Raw genomic sequence first — 27,076 nt, 5'->3', positions numbered from 1 at the left:
TATGGATTTATGACTAATATAATGTTTGTATATGATAACTAGAATAGTGTTTGGAACGACGAGCATGCACATTTCTGAATCCACCTAGACCACGGTACACGCCTACAAAATTCTTTACAGGCCTGACGAACGTGTGCCAAGAACATGCCTCTGCCTATCCACCGGCCGCGAGCGGCGAGCACCACAACAACGCCGTGCCTGGCCAAAAGAGCTCCAACTGAAACAACAGAGATCACATCTAATCTAACCGGCTGGAAACTACTATATTTATTAGCCGAGTATCATGCCACAAGGAGACCATCAACCAGCATTTCTGACTATTATTTGCAAGTGTGAATGTGATTATGACTTAAACCCAGTTGCAAATGGGGCATAATGGATCATGGCACTTAATACCCCCTTCACCATCCAACTCAAATTATTAATCATCCTTGGCTCAAAAATATAGAAAATATGAACCCAATCCTTTTTAAATCCGACCCTTAAAATTTCTAGACTGAAATTTTCAGATCCTTTGCCACTTAACCACCCCTAGTTTTAATAGATAGGCTTCCTCAGTAATTTGTGCAAATTCAATTCCCCATTCCTTTTCCTTCAGAACAATAGATCTTATGCAGGGTTTTCAGCTATGGAGAAGGGGCCTTCAAGACCTACAGGGTCGCCGTTTTGTTGCTGGAAAAGAGAAAACCCTGCCAGTTGACTTTACGAAGCGGCAGGCATACTTTAACCCTGCACAAAAAGGCAGGAGCACTTGTACCGTACCGCTGCCACTAGTTACAAACCAGCACGGAGAGGAGTTTCTGTATAAAATACATATGTACATGTTCATGGCTGATTAAACAGCATCTGCCTATTTTGTGTTGGAGCCTAGTTAGCAGCCAGCTATTGAAACCTCCCTCCAGTCTCCAGACATCCACCTACTCTTGAGAAACAACTGCTTTTTTTTTCCTTTATGGGGCTTCCAATGGGGCCGATGGCGGTGCTTTGGCCCTGGGCTGTTCTCTAGCAACTATCTACACTGCACAATATTGAATCCCGATCCCGATCAACTAAGATCAAAACCAGCTTCTGAATTTATGGCGTACAGCAGCTTGGTCTGCAACTGCTCCGTGCTGTTCAAGAACCAAAACAGCCGTTAATCAGTTGGAATGGATCAACATCGCATGGAATGCACAAAATACATGGCCCATCAAGATGTACTATTGCGGTTAGTGTAAGTTACTAACGTTTTATATGGGGGAAGCTTCAGGAGGTTCATGCAAGTAGCCGATGTAGGCAGGCGGTCAGCATGCTCCTCCATGCCTGGAACACCAGCTCTGAATTCAAGGGGAGACAAAAAATGAAGTTAGGAGAGCATTATGCAAATCCCATCTCAATGGATGGAACATAAATAGGTAGATGTAGCAAACCTATGAATGCAAAATTTTGGTTCGAGGTACTGGAATCCAAGGAGTGGGCCACGAGAACATCCGGTCACAAACCTGTCCATTTATTTGCATCAGCATAAAACATCTTTCTAAAAGCGAGCCTTGATTTTAAATAAAAATGTCATTAGTACACTTCCACTAGTCAACATTTAAGTATTCAACAGCTCATGACATGCAAGTCATAGTGAATATGTGCTACTACCTCCATCCCAAATTATTAGTCGTTTTGGCTTTTCTAGGTGCATATGTTTTGCTATGCATCTAGATATATGTTATGTCTAGGTGCATAGCAAAATCTATGGATCTAGAAAAGCCAAAACGACTAATAATTTGGAACGAAGGGAGTACCTTACATGCCTGAATTCAAGAGATGTCTATCAAAAACAGAGGCACAAAGGAAACAAACAAGTGATAATGCAAAAGCGAATTTGACAACATAAGTAGTACTCATTAGCACAGAAAACAAAACTAGAACAATTGTTAACATCTTTAGATCCATTAACCAAATTTACAGAGCATAATTTCTTCAAAAACGGGAAAAGGATAACCATCACAGGGAGGAAAAATTAAACCAAGTAGAAGAGGCACCAACTTGAGAAATTTTTTCTGATTGTCTGAACTGAAGCTCTTCAAGACCTCCCAAAACATCTCAATAACCTCATGGTCCTGAAAGAATGTTAGATAGGAATTAAAAAAATATGACCTTCAAATGTGAACCTCGAGAAATCCACCTAGCAGTACAAAAGTAAAGATCATTCTGGACCCATATTGTTACAGTCCTGAAGTGGGTAGGCCCAACAGGGGAGGGGGACCATTAGGCCCGCGGTACTGCCCACGCACAATGTAGCACGTGTTAAACAGCAGGTACGCTCTCCTAGAGGGTGGTTACTTGCCCATTAATCTTGAAGAATAAAATTAGGTAGAGTCTGGAGTCTTCTAATAGGGCTGCTTAGGGGTCAAGTCCTGCGGTCATCTCTATAAATATAACAGGAGTTGTAGCTATTAGAGGCAAGAAAGAATTAAGGGGTTAATCTCCCTCCCTCCCACACTCACTACCATGCCGTTGCTGCCCACCAGCGCCATGCCAGCAGCAGCCTGTCGCCTCCTACTCCCTCCCCTCCTAGGGCCAGCTAGCCCTAGTGGAGCCACTCACCCACTCCTTCCTCCTCCAATTTTTCTCCTACCTAATCCCCGCTTAACGAAATTTTGCCGTAACGCATGCTGTCAGCTAGTTTGAAGCGAAAAGTGGGCTCTGTCTGTAATTCAATAGGGTTGCAGATTTACATGTCATGTAATTCAATACGGTTGCTAGGATACATTTGAGTAACAAAAAGATGGCCCTTATTACATAAGAAAGCAACACATACCGGATGATATCCTGCAGAATAGTTGGTGTTTGACCGCAAGTCATCAATATCCAAGCTTTCTAAAGAGCCAGATATGAGAACCTGAAGGAGACAACATAGTAACAGATAAGGAAACAAGGTAGGAATATACTATAATAATGTCAGAACAAATTACCATTTCAATCACCAGAGAATTAAGCAATGTAGTGCTAAGGTTACTGTTGAATTACCTGAATTTCATGTTCATTGAACATATCAATCCAGTCTTTTGGTATAAGCTGTTGAAAACCTCGCAAGAAGTGTGTACTTTGTGCACGGATCTATGATTGAAATCAAAGCAAATTATTTAGCAAAGCATTCCCATGCAAGAAAATAGCATAACAACAATCTTTTTACCTGGTAGTTTAACCGATGATTGGCAACAAGATGGATAAAAGTAATAACATTATCATTAGTAACACGCATGTCTCTCCCACCAGGGAGAAGTTCTTCTTCACACTGTTCACCATATTCATTATTCACAATGACAAAATACAGTTCCAGTTCTGCGATATCACCGTTGTAATGCTGAGCGGGGAAGGGGGGGGGGGTGGCAGGAAAGAAAGATCAGGAGGAGGCATTTTTGAACATTAGATTGGCAGAAACTATGTCAATGTATTTTATACCTTTAAAAATAGAAGATGTCGATATAATTCTGGATCCAATGAAGGAAGATCATTTAAAAAATTGTACCTGATAGATGAGTAGAAGATCATATACACAAGCTAACATCAGCAAAAAAAATGTATAACACAAACAGCATAATAAAATAAAAACATATGACACACCCACGCACGCACACACACCCAGAGAGGTAGGGAGGGAGGGAGGGGGAGTACTTTTGTTTCAACTTGCTCAAGAAGAACGTCGCAAACGGCAAGTCAACAAGTATGCCCTCATACATTGCCTGGGAAGACATGAATCAGACATAGATCATAGCCCAAATCATGAGAACTTTTAAGGATCCACCAAATCATGAGAACAAATTAAAGAAGATGCATAACAGTCAAATGTGCAATTGGAGAAATTTGGAACCAATATTGATAAGTATATAAGAGATAGCATCACACAGCACCCAACATTGAAAATTATATTATTAACTCTTGCATGGACATTCCTTCAAAAAACTTCTGCATGGAACTACATAAGCACCCAAGAGACAAATAGATGCTCCCACCTCTTCATTATACAAAACATATACTAGTCTTTTATATCCTTTTATCAAAACATAAGGCATATATCAAATTTTTAGGACGTTATCTTGCTCTCCAGATCACCCTTCCCTCTCTATTAACAATTTATGAGTAAACTTCTATAAACCATTCTCTCTCTTATTCTCAAGACATTTAGCACCAACACATCACAGTCATTTCTTCAAGCAATTCCTTGGTTTCATGGGCTCCTTTAACCACCATGCCCAAACCTAATACGCCTTACAAAAACAAAGGAAGGGAGTACCATATTCGCAATGGCACATTCATGGATCTGAGTATCCCTAGCTCCCTGAGTTCCAAGTGCTGGAGCTGGGGATAAACTGAAATCTTGATTCCACTTTAAACTAAAATAAAGACTTAAAACACTTTATTTTAGCCCACAAACTCCTGCAGAAATCTAGGAGCTAGGTCCAGTACCAGCTTAGCAATGGGAAAAGGGGGACATGATCAAAATACCTTTCCAAGGAGACTTCCAAGAAAATGGAAATATTGCAGGTGTAGTTCATGAACCAATCCTGATGCGGGGTTTGGGTACAGAAGATGATCAGCTGTCTCCTAAGAAAGGAAAACCAAAAATTCCAACAGAAGCTTGTGAGGTCTTTTCCAAACTGTAAACCAATAAATGCATATAATAGCTATCCCATCAGAGCAACTGTGTTTGTGACACAAAAAGATAAATATATTTGTGAAACAGGAATCTACAAGTAAACTTAATAACATACAACAGGTCCCACCACAGATCAAAATAATGGCTACTCCTATTATGGCAATGATTCTGTCACATTGGATGAACGAAATCAACTAAAAAAAGATACCTTGGCGGTATCGCTACATGAGCTGCTCCTACAGAAGCTTTCTATGGACAACTAGCCTTGTCCATGGGAGAATGTTGGTCGCATTTTTCGATTTTGTGGCGAGTCTGTGGCTCTGTGCTAGTCTCTAGTAGAGGGTGTGTGTCTATGCTACTACTATTCTTAATGAAATGATGCACACCTCTCCTGCGTGTTTGAGAAAAAAGAGCGGATACCTTGAAAAGACCGTACTGTACATCAAAAGCAGCTCGAGTGATATTTTCCATGAAATCTTTGAAAATTCCGCCACCATCAATTCCAGCCTCTTCCTCACCATGCTCATTAATAAATGACACTCGAATCTACATACATCAAGAAGATTTAAGTGTCATTAAGAAATGCAACTGTTTCATATGATATTTAGCAGATCATTGTCATATTAAACCCATGAGGAAAGATAAGAGTGCAATCATACCGGTCCTTTGAGATCCTCTTCAGAAAGCAAACTTAGCTGATCAAAAGCATCTTCCAGAAGTCGATTTCTTCTTATTTTGAACCGATGTCTTGTCAATCCAGAATGTGACGCCGATTGTCTAGAACTTGACAATTGGGACTACATATAGAAAAAAAACAATCTTTAAGACATTATCCTAAAAGATGTGCCAGTCTTATCAGGAGCATATCAGTTGGGAACAGCCTAATTATTACAAATTGCTCCACAACCATAGCTTGCTTCCCCAAAAAAACAATGCACATCAATCCGTGTGAACAGTACTTTGGTCATTTGTGCAATTCCAGCTGAAACTGTCCAACGTAACAGCACCTTTTTTCCTCCAAATTTTGTAAAGCTTCTAGCTTTGGTTTTTGAGCAATTTGCAACAATTAAGCTGTTTTCAACCAATATGTACCCATCTTATTCAGCACTATTTACATGATAAATTAGCAGTAACTTACAGTGAAGATTTTGACTCTACTAGTAAATGGTGCCAAGAAAGGAGCAAGCTTTATAATCTCTGATGCTCGAGTATTGCCAAGTATTGCCTGAGACATGCATGCACAGCCTTAGTAGAACACTTGAAAGACAGTTCAATTAATCAAATAGCATAGGCGTTCACTACCTGAGACACAAAATTTTCACTTGTTGCTTCTTGTGAATAGAAATCACTTGCAGAAGTGAATGGGAGTCGACTGTTCCAGTCTTGCAACTGCAATTAGGTTGCAATTTTAATTAACCTAATGGACAGCTATACAGTCAATGGAAAGAGCTCACACGAAGACAAAATTCATATTAATCATCAAGAAGGAAAACAAAAATAAGTGTAAACCAAAAAAAATGTTCAAACATCTTGTAAATGAAGAACCATCGAATGGCCCAGGGAAAAGTTGAAATTCAGGACACAGAATCAAGCTCATAAGATTTTTCTAATAAATGATCATGCGTGCACTACAAAAGAAGTATGAGTCAAAGTATGATTCTAAAGCCAGTATGAAACAAAAATAGAATTGAAACTACAGTATCATTGTCATTTTGTCATGACTCAACATAAGAAGTATGATTCAAAGTACTACAAAAAAGAAGAAAGAAACACAACCTGCCAAAAAATGAGAGTTCAAACAATCCTATAAAAAGAAACAACAGGGTATGCAGACAAGAGTACCAACCTGCGTGAGTAGTTCAGATAACCCAACCCTAGCTCTGGTTTTGACATTCTCCACTGACAATTTTTTGAGGCCTGAAGGGTTGGGTGCCACTTTCAGAGTAGAAGAGGAAGGAATAACCCACAGAAGTTGCCATAATGCCTGCAGATTGAATGCAGTATTCAATTGACACCAACACCACAAAAGGTGCAATGTAACAAATGCAAGTCAAATGTTACCAATATTATAGAACAGCAAATGACACAGTAGAAACAATAGCTTGATTCGCGCAATCTTTTTGACAGTTCAAAATGTAAAACTATTATTGTTAATATATTGATATGCTTAGTTTAATGTACATGCTAGGACATTAAGGTGGAATTCCCATCATCATTACTCCAGGAATTGCATGCTTGAAAATAAGGTGCAGCCAGAAAGATCGCGACCAATAACAGAACTTCCAAGACCAAGAGTGAGTAATAATGACAGAAAGCATGAGAGGACCTCGGTGGCTAGTTTGCAACAACTATGAAGCATGAGAGGACCTCGGTGGCTAGTTTGCAATAACTATGATGTTTCAAACGATTGTGTATTCAACACAGCGAGTAAATGCTTCATGGCAACACAATGTAGCAATAGTATTGCATTATTCTACCTGCTTTAAAATGAGAACCAAGGACTTCAAATCTTTAAGTGAAAGAGGTTTCTCTTGTTCATAGAACTCCCCATTATCAATGATCTTCAACATGTGCCTGGTACAAGGTGCAAAGACAAAGCATCATAAGCATCTGAGGAAATACAATGCACTTTTACTACATTCCAATAGCTTGACAATATATGCTGTTAGAAAAAAAGAAAGAGAGCAAGAGTTTTCAATATAAGAAAAACTGCCTTACTTGTATATGGGACAGAATACAGACATGGGCAGGAGCCAACCAGGAGCATCTGCAGGTAATGAAGATGCAAACTTGGAAAAATATGGCCATCTTCGGTTGTCATGGCATCGTTTTATAAAATTCCATAGTGCAGGAACAATTTCAGTCCGGTAGGCCAGCACAGTCATAATCCGCTCTAGAGGGAATGTGTTGAATGTGACATGAAGAAAAGCACAAATAGATCCTACAGCATCCACTTCAGCATCTGACGGTCCAGAAAGGTCAGAATGGTCTGTGCTTAATCTACCTCTGAAGAGTGCATTCACCTATGCATTACACAATCTATGGTCAAACTGGATAAAAGAATATGGAGCCCGATGGTTAATAAAGCCAAGAACATCAGCAGTTGTTTAGGATTCATACCAAATGTTGAAGTAGCTTTGAATCAATTGCTGTAGTTATCTGTCTTTCCAAATCAACATCAAGACCATTTTTAACATCGACATCCATAGGCATCTCATCATCATCATCTGCCCCTGTACGTATTTTAAGAAAAACTCATTAGAACTTACCTCGACCCAGGCACCCAGCTTAACCTATTAATCTGATCTTTTTGCAATAACCAGATCCCATAGGGAACCTAGTCCTAGTAAATAGCCTAGTAATTGGCTTAACAGGGATGACTTTTGGCAAGTAAAGGTACATGATTATGCACAGATGAAAAGGAGTTACAGCCTGTTTATAAAAGAATTTACTTTTGGGTTTCAATCTAACCCTAATGATTTGAATCCTAATACATCATCCAAATTAAGCCCCAAGTAACTTTGAATAGTTATCATTTCCTCTCAGATAGTTGAATAGCTCCTCAAACTGAATTCTTTTCTTCTAAGATCAGAATATCATATCCATGTCGATCAGGGCCCGAGGCATTTGAACTCTGGAGCTGTGGTCATGTGGGATAACCGGATAAGTACTCTATCACTTTGCAAAATTATTAGGTTCAAGCTATGGCTGATTTGTCCTAATCCTGAATTCATTTGTTAATTCGGCCAGTTCAATGAATAATCCACAAATATAAATGCACCAAAAGGTTCATCATAAAACCTATGTTTCATGTAAAAAAGTAAATGAAGTGCACTGCATGTTTTCTCCCAATCACAGCTCACAAGGACCCCCAATAAAACTGAATGGTGCCAAAATACTGCTATGTAAACACATAGATTACTAAACTATGACACCAACAGATCACTGGTTCTTATAATTCGATGGCATGTAACTTACTTTCCGTAGGTGATGTGACTGCTGGCAACGTGTCTAACAACGACGTAGAAATGGAGATGATGTCAGCCGCCTGGTTTGGAAAGAGCATACACGGAAAATATTTATAAACCAAAACAATACAGATGTGGAAAACAACAAGCCAGTACCCATTAAGGAGAGAGGAATAAATAGACCCTGCTAAGTGCTAAAGACAGTATAACTCATATAACCAACATAGAAAAAGAATAAATGTCATTGACTAACTATCAAAATTAGATTATACAGTTCTCTATTCTTTTTTTGGGTTACCACTAGAGTCGGGCATCTGAAACTAGAAATCCTATGTTGTGGAAAGATTTTAGAAGCAGTTTTCCTCACATCCATAACAGGGCATTTCTTGTCAATTGAATAAATCAATCAACTAGCAGCAATCAATAACGTCAGCATTACCAAATAAAATCTAGTTTACCATATGCCCATACAATCAGACCAACTCCACAAAAAAAATGAGAAATGTTTTAAAAAATCATGACCGTGCATCAAGAATGTAGACCGCTAAAGAGATCAGACCTGCAAAGAGGCTAATGGAGTAAACCATACTCTGAGTGAGCAAAATTGGAAGCAAGTATTGAACTCAGATTTATAATCTTTTCATATGAGAAAATAACAGAAGAAACATCTACATTGCAAGTAGCATAATATGATCATGCAGCCTAAGTGGTGAAACAAAGCAGCAGTAACAAACAACCTGCTACTCACCATAGATAATTGAGCACTCAAGGATATTAAATTAATATATGCCTGGACCCAAAAATACTTATCTGAAAGAATGAAGCCTTAAAAGCTAAGTCTAGGATAGGGACCTACTCATTTTCCCAACACAAAGCTGATTTTGGTGCATTTTCACCTTAAATAAAATGCAGTAGAAACACAAAAGGTAGAAGTAGAACACCTACTGTGTCAGAAGCAAACTTTGCATCGGACAAAATCCAGGTTGAAGCCTCAAGAACATTTGCAAGGACACACGCATATCCTGGATGATTAGCTGATATATCATTTGGAAGAACATCAGCAAGACTGGGCAAAAAGCAGGCTATTTGATGGATATAATATTTGCTGAGTCCATTAACTGTGAAAACCTGGAGTATAAAAGCAAGCATGTGAGATATATTACCATTGAAATAATTGGTCAAGGCATTTAATTCCTCAAAGAAACTAAAATTTCTTACAGGGATATCGTTCATATTAGAGATTAATATTATAATAAGACTTGAGACTCCACAACAACGTGTATCAGTCATAGAAAATATTCCAAACAGGATTGGCCAAACAAGAAACTAAGGGAAATGCTGACCTTCTTGAGTTGCGGCAAACGATGCCACAGAAAAGGGATGGACAGAAGCTGAGAGGAGAAACTCCATCTTGGATCAACTGCTGGACAACAACAAGGATGATGGCCAACATGTGAAGCAACAAGCATGAGAACTTGTTCCAGCGCAGATGCACTATCAAATTGCCCAAAATTTCTGTCCTTTTGCTGAATCATGATCATATCCATCAGAGAAAATCATAGAACAAACTATTGAAGTATGGTATGGTTATTACAGCGAACTCCATTTATCTTCCACTAGACAAATGATGTTTTTTCCCTCAAACCTACCAGACAAATGAATGACAGAACAAGGTTTGCCTAAAAAGGTAAGCCTGGTTGGTACCGTGGTACACATGGTTCGGTTGGTTTCTCACAGTTACATGAATGCAACATGCCTAAGGTGTTACAGAACAAAACACCACAGTTTCATGTTTAATCATAAAGGGGGTTGTTTCTTAAAATTGAAACCAGCAATTGCATCAATCAAATAAACAGAAGACCATAGCACAGAAATAGAGACAGAACTTACCGGTACAGATATAATAATGCCCCGGAATAAGTAATAGATCTTTCTCCGCTGAAGATACCCAACTACTTTGCAGTTCCATGGAAGTTTAGGATTTATTAAGCAAGCTACAGTTTCTAGTAATGAGACAGAAGGCACTGATGTGCTTCCAGGTGCTGTCAAAACTTGGCTACCCCAATCATGCCTGCCAAAACATAAAACCAAGTCACATGTGATGATGCTAATTTTTGCTGCAGACAAGCTTGCGCATGTACAGCGGGGGAGAGTCTCCCATCAAAGACAAAAGAAGATACTTTCACATGTGGTTGCAAACAATTAAAGCTAAAGAAGTATATCCCCAAAACCAGTTTTGCATAATTGAACTTGCCTCTTTTGATAGACTGCTTGAACACAGATGAGTGCAAGTTTTTTTACTCTGTGAGCAACAAGTGGTTGCTGTGATGAGTCATTTACACCAGCAAAGAGAGTTACAGTATCTCCTGCGAAAAAATGGAGAATAAACAATTACAGCCAATGCTACAGAAACAGGGAAAACAAATACAAATATCATGATGAGAAGATTGTGCACAAGTTAAATGCAGGTCATAACAAATATTATAAGAACTAGAAAGCTCTAGTGCCCAAAGAGTTCAAAAATGCAATAAAACACTAACCATCTCGGTATCGAATACAAAGAAAAATACAATAAGCAAACGAGATAATTAAAACTAACTTATATCTGAGCAATATATACAGTCAATACATAGCCAATGAGGGTACAAGAGGGAAGGGGCATAATATTTTTTGTTTAAGTATATGAGCATTAGCTAGTAAAATTTAAACAGAGTGCATATTTGCTGTCAGGGTTTGATAGATTAACCCAGCACAACAAAAGGAAGCAAATTCATACCATATTATCTAGTTGTCATTTAATGTATATATCTATTCAAATTAGGTCTTCCAAATTAACATTCATTATACTATCCATCATGTAAATCAACATCAGTTTAGATGCATCCTCATCCAAATCAACATTCGTTGTTCTACCTCTCATGATTTGTGAGGAGAAGAATTAAGTAGGAGTAAAACAAAATCAGAACAAAGAGTACACCTGAATGCCTTGATTCTATTTTCCTTTACTGTTTCTTAATTAGAACCTTACTCCGAAAGTAGGTCTACTTAAAAATTTTTAGGTTAGAGTATAAACAAGATGCAACTCAAAATTTTCAATTTTGGCACAGGGCAACCTAAGCTCTAAGAAATAACAATAGAATATTTGCGTACAGTGGCGAAAAAAGGAACAATTTGAAATAGCATTATGATACTTACCACCACGTTTAACATATTGTAGCAGAAAATTGCAGACTTGACAAAGTATAGCAACATCATTGTCTTCATTTGCATTGAAGAAAAACAGCAATTGACGAAGAAAGTCAGAATTAGTGCCAAAGCTGTTCCTGTTTCAGTAGCAAGGTAATCAGAGAGCTAGAAGATGAACGGGGTAGGATGTATCATTAGGGTTAGGTAATGCATACCAGTCTATCCTCTCACAATGCTCCCCGAAAGTAGAGCAAAAGTTCTTCCGAATTTCTGAACGTGCCAGTTCCAAAGCCTTCTTACCTCTGAAGAATTTCTGCAGCTTATAATTAGTCAACTTCCATATTTTGTGAACTCAAGTATGTGTACTTAAGCAGACTATAGTGATCATATCCAGGGGCGTGTAAGGAAAATGAAGCAGAGTGGCTCTTCTCTAAAAGACAGTCAGTGATGGTTCAACACGATATTGGGATGTCTGATATACCATAAGGGCAAGTAAAATGCAAATATGCTTACATAGGCGCTTAAAGAGAGAGAATATTGGCTATATCATGAAGTGCGTACAGAAGAGCCCTAACTTCCGACGGAAGATGTTTAACAGATGTGCTTGGATGGTTTAACAAAATAAGAGACTGTTTAAGCATCAGGTGCCACAACGCACGCAATCTTCTCTTACAATTTTCTTTTATGCTGATTAGTAGCGCCCAACTCTACAGGATCCCTCGAAGTACCAAACGCCTTCTCGAGCAGTGATGCCACTCAAGAGCACCCATGCTCCCCCATGAGTCCGCCATTGTAAACAAAAACAGGTGACTAGCGATAAGCACCTTGTCAACTCATGGTGTTGCACATAGCCTAATCCACAAAGGCAAAGGAGAGGACTTCCCCTCACATTGTAACGTCCGACAAACCAAAAGCGAGGACATACTATTAACCCACATGAAACGACAAGGCGAACACATGCATGAACCTCCCCATTGTCCACTTGCCTCATCACACCCGACAGACCAACACAGGAAACTGCCACAATTTGTCGAGCAGGTATGACACCCCTGATTTCCCATGTTCCCGCCTAATCATGCAAAAGTAGATAAAATTTCTTCAAATGTAATCACATCAGCTATCCATATCTGGTGTTGACATGCAGTGTGCACACATAGTTCATTCCCCTCGGGCCAATCTCATCACAAAAACAGAAAAGGAAACGAGCCAATGTATCACATAATTGCTATGGTTGCTCAAGCTAGAGGTCCGCCTTAATGCCCAGAAGCCTACAGCTCTATCCTAACACAGAACCCGTCTGAGTCCCCAACCCGTCTCCACCAAAACTAAACCAGCTGAACCATCACCATTTGACAACACCGAAAAGCCCATAGCCGGATCTCAATGCTCATCACACTACAGAGCTAGCTAGCTACAGCCCCACCCGATCGCGCTGCTGCAACACCTATCCCCTAGCCACACCACGGGCACCGGCGCTAGTCGTGAACAGACCTGTATCTTCGTGGCGGATGAGTTCTGGAGGCGGAGGCCCTGCCGGCGGCGCCGCTCCTCGCGCGTCTGCTCGAGCAGCACCTTGCGGTCGCGCTCCTTGCTGCTCCGCCCGCCGAGGTCCACCCGCCTCCGCGCCGACGGGTCACCGGAGAAGAACATCGCCGCCTCCCCCAACCTGCCTGCACCCACGAGCCCGCGCCCGGGGCCCCCACCGACCACCGAAAAAGGGGAAAATCAGCAGAAAATCAAACAGAGTTCGCGGGGAAGGGGAAGAGCGCGGCCGATCGGATCGTACCGGAATGGGGCTCGGGGCGCGATCGGGGAGGCGCTAGGGTTTGGGGGAGCGGGGAGACTTCGGGAGGGGGGCAGCGCGAGGGGGGCGGGGGCGTGCGGCGACGGCACGAGACGAGCCGCGGACGGACTCGGGGATGGGAAAGAGAGGAGTCGAGACGGTGGGGGCGGGTGCGGGGCTTGGGATTTGGGAAGACGGGGAGAAGGTCGAGCAAATTGACGGGTTTGCCCCCCTGCCCCGTGTTGGCGCCCCTGCGCCTGGACGCAGGCAGTGACGTGGGGTGATGCGCGCTGACGTGGCCGGGCTTGCGGCCGTCCGTGCGGAGCAGGAACGGGATCTGGAACAGGCCGGGCGCAACCGTATGGCGAGTCAAGGTCAGCATAGGCCACCATGGCATTAAAACATTTTTTACGGATTCATTACAACCGTGCCGCGCATCCACGATAACACCATAGTTATACGTTCGTAATGAGATTTTTTACGGATTCATTACGGATTGCTATCTTATAAATTACTTTATGTGGGAAAAAAATCCAAATTTAGTATCTCGGTTCTAGCTAGTTTGGTCCTCGTCTCTTGTATCAACTATTTTTCGCTCCTGATCTCAATAGAACGTTTTGTATTAGTCCCTACAATCATTTCATGACAATTTGCGTGTGTTGCACGTGCACGGCTTAGTTAGATTTACTTTCACTTGCTACCTCTAGATTTTTCTATTTCATATCTCCATATTGAGTGTTGAACATCTTATAAAATTAATTTACAAATTTAGTATCTCAGCTCTAGCTTTGTTATCAATTTGGTCTCTTGTCTCTTACACGCTCCTAGTCTCGTTAAACCGTTTAGTATTAGCCCCTATAATCCTTTCACGACAATTTGCACATGTTTCACTTGCACAGCCTGCTAGCCTAGTCAGTTTTATTCTCGCTTGCTACCTCTAGACCAGCTTTTCAGTCTCATATCTCCATGTTGAGTGTTGAGCATTGCTGATATCATTAGTTTCAGGACGTGCAACTTTACCAAATAAACCATGTACTGTACATTCAAGCTGTCGATAACTCGATATATGAGCCAGTTTCAGCTCGAGCTGCTCGCGAGCCCAAAAGAGCCGAGGGTCAGCCAGGAATTTTTTTAAAAAAAGGTTAAAAAAATAAAATTCGAAAAAGGGGTGGCGGCTTAGAACAATTCGAAAAATGGGTGCCTCCCGCCCAATCAATGGGCGGGATGAGACATCCCGCCATCCAACGGGCGGGGGGTCAAAAAAATTTCACAGGGCCTCTTCGCAAAAGTTACACGACATCCCGCCGTTCCAACGGGCGGGGGTCTTCCGAGGGGCATCCCGTCCGTTGGGTGGGCGGGATGGGGCATCCCGCCCACCCAACGGGCGGGAGGTTCCCCCGAGGGGCATCCCGCCCTTCCAACGGGCGGAATGTCATCCCCCACTATTTAAGCCCCCCACTCACCCCTAATTCTCATAATATTCATCAAAAATCAACAAAAAAGAAAAAGAGGAGAGGAAGAGAGGAGAGGAGAGGAAGCGACGAAGCCCTGTCCACACGTCGGTTTGCAGGTATTATAATCGTATAATTATTAATTATTTTTACGAATATTTGTTAGGGTAGTTATACGTAGAATAGTTTTCAGTATTTTCAATAGCTTTGAGAAATATTTGTTAGGGTAGTTCTATTTTATATAGTTTTGAGTATTTTTAATAGTTTTTAGATATATTTCTTAGGATAGTTATATTTTGAATAGTTTTTATAATTGCAATAGTTTTCAGAAATATTTCTTAGGGTAGTTATATTTCGAATAATTTTCAGTATTTTTAATAGCTTTTAAAAATATTTGTTAGGATAGTTCTATTATAAATAGTTTTTAGTATTTTCAATTGTTTTTAGATATATTTGTTAGGGTAGTTATATTTTGAATAGTTTTTATAATTTTAATAGTTTTCAGATATATTTCTTAGGGTAGTAATATTTTGAATAGTTCCAGTATTTTTAATAGCTTTTGGAAATATTTATTAGTAGTATTTTCAATAGTTTTTAGATATATTTCTTAGGGTAGTTATATTTTGAATAGTTTTTATAATTTCAATAGTTTTCAGATATATTTTTAGGGTAGTTATATTTTGAATAGTTTTTAATATTTTTAATAGCTTTTAGAAATATTTGTTAGGGTAGTTCTATTATAAATAGTTTTTAGTATTTTCAATTGTTTGTAGGAATATGTCTTACGGTACTTATAATTTTCATGCAGATATGGCGCAGACACCGGAGCTCCTTGACGCGAACATCGACGAACGGCACAGGTCGTACCTAGCAGCGGTGGAGGGGCAGGAGCTTCACGAGTTGCGCCCTCGTGTAGCAAAGGAGTTGTTGCACCTAAACGATCGCTGGCTTGACAGGTGATACTTTATATTTTTTTAGAAACTAATGTATAGCTTATACGATAATTGTAACCACAATGCAAAATATACAGGTTACGTGAGGCTGGTTTGCTGCCACTCGCACGTATACTTCAGGCCGGCGACGGCCAAGACGGTGGCGCCAAGAAGCGGATGCAGCTGAACCGCTCTCTACTTGCAGCGTTGGCGGACAGGTGGCGTCCGGAGACGCACACGTTCCACTTGCCGTGCGGGGAGATGGCCCCCACGTTGCAGGACGTGTCGTACCTGCTCGGGCTTCTTATTGCGGGTGAAGCTGTTGGCCCGGTTGCCGTGCCACCTTTCTGGAGGGCGGAGCTGCAGGAGCGGTTTGCTCCAGCGAACCCGCCACTTCTTGTGAACGTACCTGATTTGCCCGGCCACGCCAAGAGTTGGGTAATACAATTTAGGGTACGTCCAATTATTTTTTAATTAATTTAATTGAATCATATGTGACTATCTCTAAGTATTGAACAAATATATTTCAGGCTCATGATCTGCACCCTCTGGCTGGGCAGTACGAGGTGTCGCAATGCCTGGAGGCATATCTGTTGTGGTTGTTCGGCTGGACTCTTTTATGCAACTCTACCGGCAATTATGTGGACAAGGTGCTCATGCAATACGCGCGCGCGATTGCGGATGCGGAGCCGGGCCAGGTACCTGAGTGGACCTGGGGATCGGCAGTGCTTACTGCCACGTATCGAGACCTTTGCCAGGCCTGTTTGAGGACGGAGAGGACCGCCGTCATCACAGGCTGCCCACTTCTACTGCAGCTATGGTCGTACGAGCGATTCGCCATAGCACGCCCCCTAATCAGCGAGGAGTCTTATCCGCCCGAGATAAATGGGATGTGGGACGAGGATAGCCCCACGATGGGTTCGCTTTGGACCGATCAACGGGTAAGGTTTTTAATTTACTGTTGTACGTTTCTATATATGCAAAGTACCGATGCAGTTGTGTAATTTTGCAGATGAGCTGGGCACATCGGCAGGTCCGAAAAGCATTCCCGCAGTTCGTATCCGAATTTGATCAGATGCGGCCACAGGATGTCATCTGGACCCCGTACACCGCTGCGGCTATCCAGACACGTGCGCCGCACGGGTTGTCTTCCCTCTGCACGCGTGACGAGGAGTACTGGCTCACAAAGGCGAATCTACTGTTCGATATTCTCGTCGAGCCGTACTGCGTCGAGCGAGTGATGAGGTAGTTCGGGCGACGACAGCACTTTCCTCCTCTACCTCGAGCGTTCCTGGCCGTGCCGCGCAACGTACACGAGTAAGTTTGTGATAACTCGTTTTGTATTAATTATATAATCGTTATCATGAAGTAATGTTGTCTTTCAAATGTTTGCAACAGATATTCGCGCAGGGGATATCATGCCAACGAGGTCAACTGGGTCGTTAAGCTGCAGGAGTACGTAGAAGGGTGGCTTGACGCACGTGACGATGTGTGGGACGAGGGGCAGCCACACACGGAGGCGTCATGCGGCGCATACCCCCGCTGGTACCTCCCTCGCACGCGTCCGTACGTCACTCTTTCACGTATTAATGACGCGGAGCATCAGCACCAGCCAACCATCTCGGACACGTATCTCTCATACCGTGATCAGGCGCAGCGTGGCGCGGTACGTCTTTCGCAATTTGAATTATTAAATCTTTTTTATGAAAGATCGATAACAATATTACTCTGCATCCCATTACGTATGCAGATCGATCTGATCAACTTCGCGGAGGTCGAAGCTACATCTCAGATCACGTTGCTTGAACGTGGAGTACGTGTACCAGAGGCACAGTACAAAGACAGCTTGCATAAGATTCAAGACAACTTGACGCGTGCGTTACGTGCACTGACGTGTCGCGGCAGAGACGACGTGGAGGCCTCCAGTTCATCTCATGCGTCCACCCACGTGTACACAGCTGGTCCGTCGACCTCTGCAGCACCGCACGCAGCGTCCAGCGGTACTGCCGCTAGTTCAAGTTGTAAGTCCTTTATAATTGCCATTTCGATCACCTTTGATTTACACGACTAATTTCGTTTTTTTATAGTCATGCACTCGACGGCAATGGGACCTGCTCCTGCAAGAATGGAGCCTCAGACGTTTGGCGCCTATGCTTCAGGAACGTCTCTCCCGTCGGGTTCGATGCCAGCTGCACCAGCTGCACCGTACTCTCAGGGCTATGCTCAGCATGCATGGTCGACGGGAGCTCCTGCATACGGTGGTCCATTCGGTGTGCCGGACTGGGACGACTGGGAGGGCGGCTCCGCCAGTTGGTCGGAGCTGGTGGGCGGCGGCGCCGAGCCTGACATCATTGGTCCATCCCAAACGTATGACGCTCCAGGTGCACAGTCCCAGGATGACCCATTCACGCCTGCACCTCCTGCGCCTCGTCCTCACCGTGCTCCAGATGCATTTACGTACTCGGAGGACCACATACGCTAACGGGCTAAAACTAGGGGGGAGGACCAAGAGAGCGCGAGGTCCGGGACAGGCGGGGTAGATACTCCTGATTCGGTGAACTTTTTATATTTAAACTATTTTTGTATGATACTATTTTCTTTTTAATTGGTTGATTTATCGTACTATCGTAATATTTGGATTCTACGTTGCAAAACGTTATCGTTTAATCATCTTCATACGAGTTTTAGATACACCAATCTTCTTCGTAAAATTGAATTAAAATTTTATATGTATACAAAAGAGTATGGCGAATCAATATTGTATTTGAAAATAGTCTGAATTTCAAATAGATTGTAAATCGTAAATTCTAACAAAAAATAACAAAAAAAATAAAAAAAATCAGCAGTGAACATCCCGCCCGCTGGCTGGGCGGGATGCCTCCCGCCCTCTGACCGGGCGGGATTCCTGCCTCAGGGACCTCTTCGCGAATAAGAAACTTTCTTATTCGCGAAGGGGCCCTCAGGAGGGGCCTGCAAAATTTTTTTGGAACATCCCGAGGGCGGGATGTCCCCGGCCCCACGCTTCGCGCCAACGGGCGGGAGGCATCCATTTTTCGAATGGTTCCCGACTGACATCCCTTTTCGAATTTTAATTTTTTAAACTTTTTAAAAAAAAACTCGGTCAGCCAGCAGACCAGGGCAGCAGTAAAGCCCACCAGCGAATGATGGAGCCCAGGCCCAACGCGCGGTCGCGCGCGCTTCACCGCTCGCTCTCGAGGTCTCCCACTATCGCTCCTGCCCGTCCGCCGGCACCCGCGAGGAGCCGCCAGCCTGCCACGCAACCCGCCAGCGCCGCCACCAAGCTGGATTCAGGCATCCAGCGCGAAGCAGCAAACCCCCCGGATCCATGCATCTGTGCCGCCAGGATGGTATGCGGACAACTCTATTGATTCGTCGATCTGAACAATTCCGTGCAACACACCCAAATCGAAAGAGAAACAAATTTTCCTCTGTGATTGGTGATGCTTACGCAGGACAATGAGGCCAAGAAGTAGTCGGGATTGTCGGTGCTTCTCCAGGTGGCTGCCGAGCTGCTGGACGACGGACTGCCGGAGGCGAAGGAGGCTGCCCGCCGCAGCGTGGTGGGGTCGATGCATCGCCTTCGCCAAGGAGGCTGCGGCGGCGGCGGGGAGGAGGACGCGGCACGGCCGAGCCGAACATTTAGCTCGTTATGCTAATGAGCTGCACCGAGCCGGCTCGTTATCCAGGCATCCAGCCCTAATTTATTTGGTGGAACTAGACAGCATAGTTGAGCAAGTCAAGGTAGAAGCACAACCAATTACCATAAGCAACAACATCTTGTTCAGTTGTTCTCATACACTGATTGGCCGCCGCGAGCAGGATTAGGGCGTTAGGGGCAAGATTAGGCTGCGGATGATAGTAATTTGGGCAGGGACGTACCCAAGATTGAGTAAATCAAACTGAACATCTCAAGTCTGAATGAAGTGTTCATGTAGGCATGCCTTGGTAATTGAACTTCCTTCTTGGATCCTCATTCCAGTACCCTGTACCATATAATCCCGAAAATGGAATTGTTGAGTCTAGAGGAAATTAACTCAGTTATAGTAATAAAGCACGACTACAAGTGTTCTATTGCCATTTGTTTGGCCACTTAGTTGCCTTTTAGTCGATAGAGTTTGTATTTCCAATCTTGAGCAAACCTGCAAATAGTTTGAGCAGTTCTGCTGATATTTGTGACGTTCTCTTTTCTATGATTGCTAGAGCTGGAAATATATAGGGATTCTTTTGAAAGCAGATACTAAGAAACATACTATTTCTTCTTTAGTTTCTAGTTCGCAGCAGACCTTTTGACTATGCTCCACTTAATTGTTAGTACTACATAACATAAATTGTCAATTTTTGTACCATATGAAGTAGAGTGCTTGATTTAGGATATGGTACCAAATTTTTTTTAAGTGGTGATTGTATTTGTTCTATCCCTTCAGTGGGCTTTTCCATTGTGGCTACCTAGTGTTTCCATTTGAAGATATTGTGTCATCTTTTTGGTACCATACCTTTGTTCCATAGCTATATTGTGTCTTCCAAGTATTACATATTTTCCAATTGCACAATAATGTATTTTCAAACAATAATTTGACATCTTTAGGTTAAATCACTGAATTGTCACTAATTTGACATCTTTAGGTTAAATCACTGAATTTGCACAATAAGAGCTGCCTGAAGAGGTAACTCTTAAAAGAATTGTCAGTGCACGCCCTGCACCTTAAATTTAACATCTTTAGGTTAAATTACTGAATCTCCTTTTCTTGCCATCTTATATCCACTATTGATTTCTCAATCGGAGAGGTTTACATAGTATAGCAGTGCAAAGAACTGTAGGTGTGTGTGACTATATGAGAGGTAAGGAGGGGCCATTACACTGATTTACTCAAATCATGATCATGCTGTGCTTCCATAAGTAGTACGGGTAGTCGAGGACAGCAAAACCAACTTGAATTGAGATATCATTGAGAAAGAGCACTTGCTTTTGTAAATTCACCCATTTCTATCGAGCTCTACACATTGGCTTATTCTTTTGTTTGAATCTACATTTTGTGACTTGCTTTGATTTCTGATGTCGTGATAGAAATGGAGTGGTAATGATAGCTAATGTTACCTAAAATTTTTATATTTTTCTTAACGATTGTCTGTCATTTGAAATTGGATTGTTGTACTTTTCAGTAATGAATAAATGTCTTGTATTCCATCAAAAAATTAATGCCCTGTAATTATGTCCATTCTGTTACATAATGCACTCATTATTCATAGCAAATAATAAGAGAATTCAGTTTGACAATATTGCAATACGAAAATAATAAAGAGTGGGAACTAATTTGTGGTGGCATGGGTTTACAAAATTAGTTATAGCCAACGAGTATAACAATATTTTGCAGTGCCTCAAACTGATTTTGCTTCTAGTTTGTGGGAACTTCTAAAGTCTTTTTAGCCTAAAAGTTTTAGATCGCTTATGAAAGGAAGAACATAAAAAGATAATGTGTACTAATATTGTCACTTGGAGTCTGAGTTAGGTTTCACTTTCTTGCAAAGTAGAGGTTTCTTTAAGCAAAGGCAACACTAGAAAGGAGGGAGGAAGATAGAGTAAAATAAAAGTTAGGAGTTGGACAACAAACTGCTGAAACAGGAAACAGCACATCAGTACCATACAACCAGGACTTCTGTACAATGCTAATTACTCTTACACATTCGCAGACTCGCAACCCTACACCTTCATAACACCGAGGTATCTGGCAATGGAAACCAGAGAGCCAAAATTTTGGGGACAATTCTACCTACCTAGTCCCCACCATACAGGCTGCCTACAGTTCAGTAAGTGCTCCCTATTCTTGTTCTCCTTTGCCGACATTGCTGTTGTCATCATCGCCGACTTGGAATAGATCAAGGCGGCTGTGGCTCAGGCGAAGCGAGTACATTGTCTTCTTGTACTCGGCCCAGGTGAAGGGTCGGTACTGGCATGGTGAGTCGGCTGTGATCGTCTCTGGGAGGGCCGAAATTCGTGTATGCAATGGTGGTGCTGCAAAGTAGATCGTGGACAGCCTTGGCCTGCAAGCGCTTGCAATTACCCTGTGCCGGACACTTACCAACTTCCCATTTGTCAGAGCCTGGGAACAAGAAAGACAAAGGAGAGGTGAATTCAAAACAAGTTTCAGAGACACAATATTGTACTGCTGCGCTATGGATTAGTACTTGTCGTTGTTAGACTTAGATGTAATAAAAAGACGAAAACAGAAACTCTTGTCAGCTGGTCAGGTGTACTTCATGCACTCCAACAAAATATGGCCAGAAATATCAGTGTCAGCGCATCTTTTCATAAAAGGGGCAATAGCTAACATGGTATCTAATCGAAACCTGAATCAAATAAAGATGAATTTCCTTTCCATGTTTTGCAGTAACTAAAGAATCTATTTTTATGAAGCACTGAAACAGAAGTTGCATAGTGTAATTTTATATATTTGGGTGCTGACTGAGCAGGGCCATATCTCATTGCTTGTTTTAGTGCCTGCTAATTTAATTTTCTAAATAGTTCATAAAAGCAGTTTTCTTTAAGTTAATCCATCTCGTAATGTTTGTTTTTTAGGTAAATTCGTGCCTTTACCTGGAGGAGGTCACCAACATTGACGAAGAATGCTGATGGGTCGGCCGGCACCTGAACCCACACCTCCTTGCCATCGCTGTTTGGTAGAAGCACCTGCAGGCCATTGACGTCGTTTGCTCGGAGCAAGCTAATGATCTGCGGGTCAGAGTGCTCACCGAACCCAATCCGAGCACCTGCTGACGAGTTCAGACCATTGCCATTCTTGGTCCTGACAATGCTCTTCATCTTGCACTGGTCGTCATGGTCAAGCTTGTGAATGGTGCACGCTGGAGGGTAGTGGTTGATCCTCAGGAGTGAGTCACTGTCAGTGTCCGTGATGAGCTTGCTGAAGGATCTGGGGTCCTTGAGCCCTAGCCCCTCTCCTAACAGGTCCAGGATGTCACATGCAAGCTGCCTCACTGCTCCCACATAATCGTTCACCACAGTACTGCAATGACATCATCAGCATGTGAGCAAAATGTGCACAGGATTAATTTGATCAAAAGAATGCAGTTATCTCGAAGATCAATTGGGTGTGTGCCATGACAGAGAAAAAGGAGACTGAAGAAAGATGAGAAGATTTTGACTGATTGATGTGTGAAGATGCAGCAACTCAAAAGCTGCAGCCTTGAAAAGACGGTAGCATGATGTTACGGATGCATCTGGGCTGTGCAGCAGAACCAGAATCCAGTCACATGCTATACATATTCGGTTCTTGTGATGCATGGATAGCTCTGGATCAGAAGTACAAACTTTGGTGACCAATTTTCCAATGGGCAAATGGGTTTTCGACAGGATTGGGCGTGCTTTTTTCCACTGCTCCATGGATAGACCTATCAGTGCTTGGTATCACACATCACTGCCCTGACACTACACACCCCCTGGGACATCTCATTCGTCTTGCCATAAAGAGGAGCCTTTGCATGTGTGCCTCCTTTCCTTTGCTTGGCTTTATATGGATAGCATGGATATGCTCTTTAGGAGGCCCTGGGGATCAGTTTTATTCATATCAAGTTTCTGTACTTCTCTGTGGGGCCCTACTTTCTATGACCTGTGTTCCACGCAATATGGTTACTGCAAATATTCTGAAGCCATAATATCCTATTCTTGCAGATAACATTCTTACATTAGTTAAGGTAGTTAAGGAATCAATTCAAATACAATTGTTTCCAACTGCTGAGCCTAAGCTTAGATTCTGGTGTGATCAAGGCAGTTAAAATTTTCTACTGCTTTCTAGCTGCCATATCATGAACTTAGAACATGGACAATATATTAATGATGCATGCCTAGTTGATAGAGAACAAAGGGAATTCATTTCAATATTTATATATGATGTATATCCTGTGGCCATGTAAACACATCATTTTCTATATGCTTTGCTGAATAAGCTGTTTGAGCTATCCAATGGCTGTGGGTGTTTCAAGTACTCATTCTGTTGCTAGCTGCACCAGTTGGTGGTTGGATATTGCCGTTAATTGAAGACCACTGCACTACATGTATGTAAGGACTGATTGACATGCAAATGCAAATAGTTTGTTGGAGAGGGACCTGACACTGAGAGGGGTTTTCTAACTACCTTAGAGGGAGGGTTTTCCTGTCCCTTTCATCTTATTTGCTCTCAACCAACTCTGATGAATTAGGCCACTGCCTGGCTTGTGTTCTGTGTGAGACTGGTATGTGCTCTCTATCTCCTAGTGTCGTATAGATGAGAGATCTCTCTCATTCAGAATGCACAAAAATAGTAAAAGATATCTCATCTGTTATGTTCAGTCAATTGTTAGGCGTTTAAGTTCTCCCAGCATAGGCAAGGGCTCTCCCTATCACAAGCAAAATGTACAACGGATTTTTCAGCGTCACGACTGTAAGCCTGTCTGATTTCGAATGTTCTTTTGGCAAGGCACTTATGCTTAACTTTCATCAGAAATACTTTTTAAGCCCATTCTGTGGAGCTGTCAAGTTTGTTATGTACCATCAATTTGTGCCTTTTCTTTTGCTTTAGAAACTAGCTATGTATGCTCTTGAATTGTTGGAACTAACATATCATTGCTCTGCCTATTGCGGCATCAATTGTGCCATTATTGTGACAATTATTGTTTTGAAAACTATGTTGTCATGCGTTTGCACAATTTATTTGATGGGGGCCTTTCTGACAATGACAACATAGGATATTAGTTCTACCATGAACCATATAGGAACATCCCGTAAATGCTAATAACGTTCACATGGATAGAGTCATATAACTAAAAATCAGAACAGGTACAAACAACATGTAGCAGTCTCTTGAATGAAATGTCTTTCTTTCTTGAATTGTGGTGAGATATTGGAATCAATATGGTGCTTTGATTTTGAATGCACACATGTTTTGAAACTATTTTTCTGCTGGAAAAGTTTGCACTATCAATTATTAAATGATGCTTTATAGGGAAAGCAAACAGCGTAAGTCGTAGAAATAGTATGCACACAAATATATGTACTTAAAAAATCCATGAGACGCCTATGAACTACACAAACATTTTTTTATTGTATCTTTTAACATTTGAAAGAATCTATGTTGACATGTCGTACATATATACTACTAGAGATTGGCAAATAAAAAGCATATGAACAGTTGAAAGCTACCCCAAGTTCTCTTGACTTCTAACACGAAGCGCTGATATTTTAAACGAGCAGAAAGCACCTTTAATTTTGCTCAAACCAAACCTATACTATATATATGCATGCATTGTACACATCATGCCTCCCAATAACTATAATATGCATCAAAGATTAATATCAAATGGTTGCATCACCGTCTCAAGGCACAAAATTAGTTAAAGATAAGAAATTAAACCATAGCAATAAACCTACCCATACTACTCTACTCAGCTGCTGAAAACTGAGCATCTATGTGTGCGACATTCTGACAGGTGTAGGACTATGATATGCAAACCACACCACACTGTCATCAGAATAGCATGTTGGTTAAGGAGCACTGCGGTGACAGTGCAGAGGACCATGACACTCCAGGTGCCATCAACATTAACACCTCACAACACCTATTTGTTCCTTGGTGTATGCCTTTTTAATTTTTAACAGCTTATTAAGCTTTAATGTAAATAAAACCCCGAGCCCTAGCATAAATCCTAGTGGCAAAAAATATGCTGTGTCCTTGATAATTAATCTCTAAATGTGGTTTGTCATTTATAAGGAAATATTTAACGAGTATGTTTGTCGCTAAAACTTTAGATAATATTTTTCACAAATGTGTATGCCACGTGTATGCGCATGCATAGCGTAGGAGAGTATACGTGGGCGGGTATCGTATACCTGAAGCGCGAGGGGTCATCGGTGTCGATGGACCTTGCCCTGTGCGCGACGGCGGCCGGGCTGGCGTGGAGGAGCAGGTACTCGAGCTCCCCGGCGTCGCCGTTGAAGCCGATGCTGCGGCAGCCGTAGCCGAGCGGGCTCGGCGGGCCGGCGCGCTGCTTGTCGTGCGGCGCCAGCGCGAAGAACGCCGACGTGGCGGCGTCCAGCCGCGCGGCGGGGCCCGGCGGCACGCCGTGGCTCACGGCGCGGAAGAAGCCGTGCTCCGCGCACGCGCGCGCCACCTGCCGCGACAGCGCGCCGCGGCCGCCCGGCGCGGACATGTCCACCGTCGGTATGCCGCTGCCGTGGGACGCCGCCGCCGCCGCTGTCTCTTGGCGCACCGGCGTCGTCGAAGGAACCACCATGGCGCGGCGTGGGGTACGTGCAAGCTTGGACGGTGCAATGTGCGAAATGTGACAGGGGAGAGGAGAGAGGGATGCACACTAGCTATGAGTGAGATGTGTGTAGTGTAGGGGCCGTGGGAGCGAGGGGAGGGTGGTGCTGCTTATATGGACCTCTGGAGAGAGAGAGAGACAGACAGAGAGTCCTATTGAATTGCTGACCCCTGGGCCTGGCCTGTTGATCTTTTTGACTTGAACTGCTGGTGTGTGTCTCTGACCATAACCTCGTGTTTAGTTTAGGCTACTAGTTCAGTTAATTTAACACTAAGAGATCTCTCAACGTGAACGTACGACAGATCAACGCCATCTCTGCTCCACATATTGCCTTTTCTCTCTCTAAGTTGCTGTCTTGCTGAGGCCCGATCTTAAACAATTGGGGCCATTGAAATGGCTGCTGGCGCAGGGGAACACGGCATGACTCCAGTGCAGCTGAAGGTAGAAATCTTGTTAAACCTCTCCAATCCTTTCACATTCGAGTCTTGGGGCTGCTTGCATTGGTTGCACATCTCCATCGACCTAATTCATTCAAAGTTCTAGATGATTTCGAAGTAAGGTACATTGTTGTGGGGTTCGAAAAAGATCTTGTACGGCCACTAGCTCAAAATTAAGGATCACGGCAGGCCTATCACTGTCTGTCCATTTTAAACCCATAGTAATAATGTATTGCAACCAGTTTGTGGGAAAAACAGAAGTTGAGAGTCTATTATTTGGCAAGAACTCGAATGGATACATAGTTGGATCTCAGTATATTCTAAGTTTCACCAGCATTTTTGTCTTTCCATCTA

The 27,076-nt window shown here is 42.5% G+C and overlaps 2 protein-coding genes and 1 long non-coding RNA gene across 9 annotated transcripts; 1 reads left to right on the top strand and 2 right to left on the bottom strand.

Annotated features, from left to right (window-relative positions):
* Positions 1–561: 561 nt before the first annotated feature.
* Positions 562–13,732, bottom strand: LOC112884930 (E3 ubiquitin-protein ligase UPL6). 3 transcript variants are annotated; one of them, XM_025950578.1, is made up of 27 exons: positions 13,574–13,732; positions 13,279–13,457; positions 12,003–12,100; positions 11,797–11,924; positions 10,856–10,967; positions 10,492–10,672; positions 9,945–10,127; positions 9,547–9,729; positions 8,612–8,681; positions 7,754–7,866; positions 7,352–7,656; positions 7,111–7,207; positions 6,480–6,617; positions 5,936–6,022; positions 5,772–5,858; positions 5,293–5,430; positions 5,054–5,179; positions 4,483–4,581; positions 3,652–3,719; positions 3,439–3,505; positions 3,170–3,340; positions 3,004–3,093; positions 2,795–2,875; positions 2,020–2,093; positions 1,410–1,481; positions 1,227–1,316; positions 562–1,112 (listed from the first exon to the last, which is right to left on the bottom strand). In XM_025950578.1, the coding sequence occupies exons 2-27, from the start codon at positions 13,435–13,437 to the stop codon at positions 1,046–1,048; spliced, it is 3,084 nt and encodes a 1,027-aa protein (XP_025806363.1). In that variant the 5' UTR covers positions 13,438–13,457; positions 13,574–13,732; the 3' UTR covers positions 562–1,045. The 3 variants fall into 3 exon arrangements, with proteins under 3 accessions (XP_025806363.1, XP_025806362.1, XP_025806361.1); XM_025950577.1 differs by having other exon boundaries at positions 11,797–11,918; positions 13,574–13,708; XM_025950576.1 differs by having other exon boundaries at positions 13,279–13,453; positions 13,574–13,694.
* A 5,390-nt stretch (positions 13,733–19,122) lies between these two features.
* Positions 19,123–22,683, top strand: LOC112888051. Of its 5 annotated transcripts, none has more exons than XR_003227698.1 (5): positions 19,123–19,321; positions 19,427–19,715; positions 21,663–21,779; positions 21,848–22,098; positions 22,549–22,683. It is a non-coding gene; the product is annotated as an uncharacterized LOC112888051 (long non-coding RNA). The 5 variants fall into 5 exon arrangements; XR_003227699.1 differs by lacking the exon at positions 21,848–22,098 and adding an exon at positions 19,794–19,919; XR_003227697.1 differs by having other exon boundaries at positions 19,794–21,779.
* LOC112888050 (gibberellin 2-beta-dioxygenase 1-like) lies at positions 21,637–26,255 on the bottom strand. Its single transcript, XM_025954386.1, has 3 exons — positions 25,852–26,255; positions 22,567–22,993; positions 21,637–22,072 (listed from the first exon to the last, which is right to left on the bottom strand). The coding sequence occupies exons 1-3, from the start codon at positions 26,253–26,255 to the stop codon at positions 21,791–21,793; spliced, it is 1,113 nt and encodes a 370-aa protein (XP_025810171.1). The 3' UTR covers positions 21,637–21,790.
* Between the last annotated feature and the right edge of the window lie 821 nt (positions 26,256–27,076).

Source organism: Panicum hallii, chromosome 3, assembly GCF_002211085.1.
Source record: "Panicum hallii strain FIL2 chromosome 3, PHallii_v3.1, whole genome shotgun sequence".
Classification (NCBI taxonomy): Eukaryota; Viridiplantae; Streptophyta; class Magnoliopsida; order Poales; family Poaceae; genus Panicum; species Panicum hallii.
The sequence above is the reverse complement of the archived record's forward strand: the minus strand, read 5'-3'. Positions and strand labels throughout refer to the sequence as shown.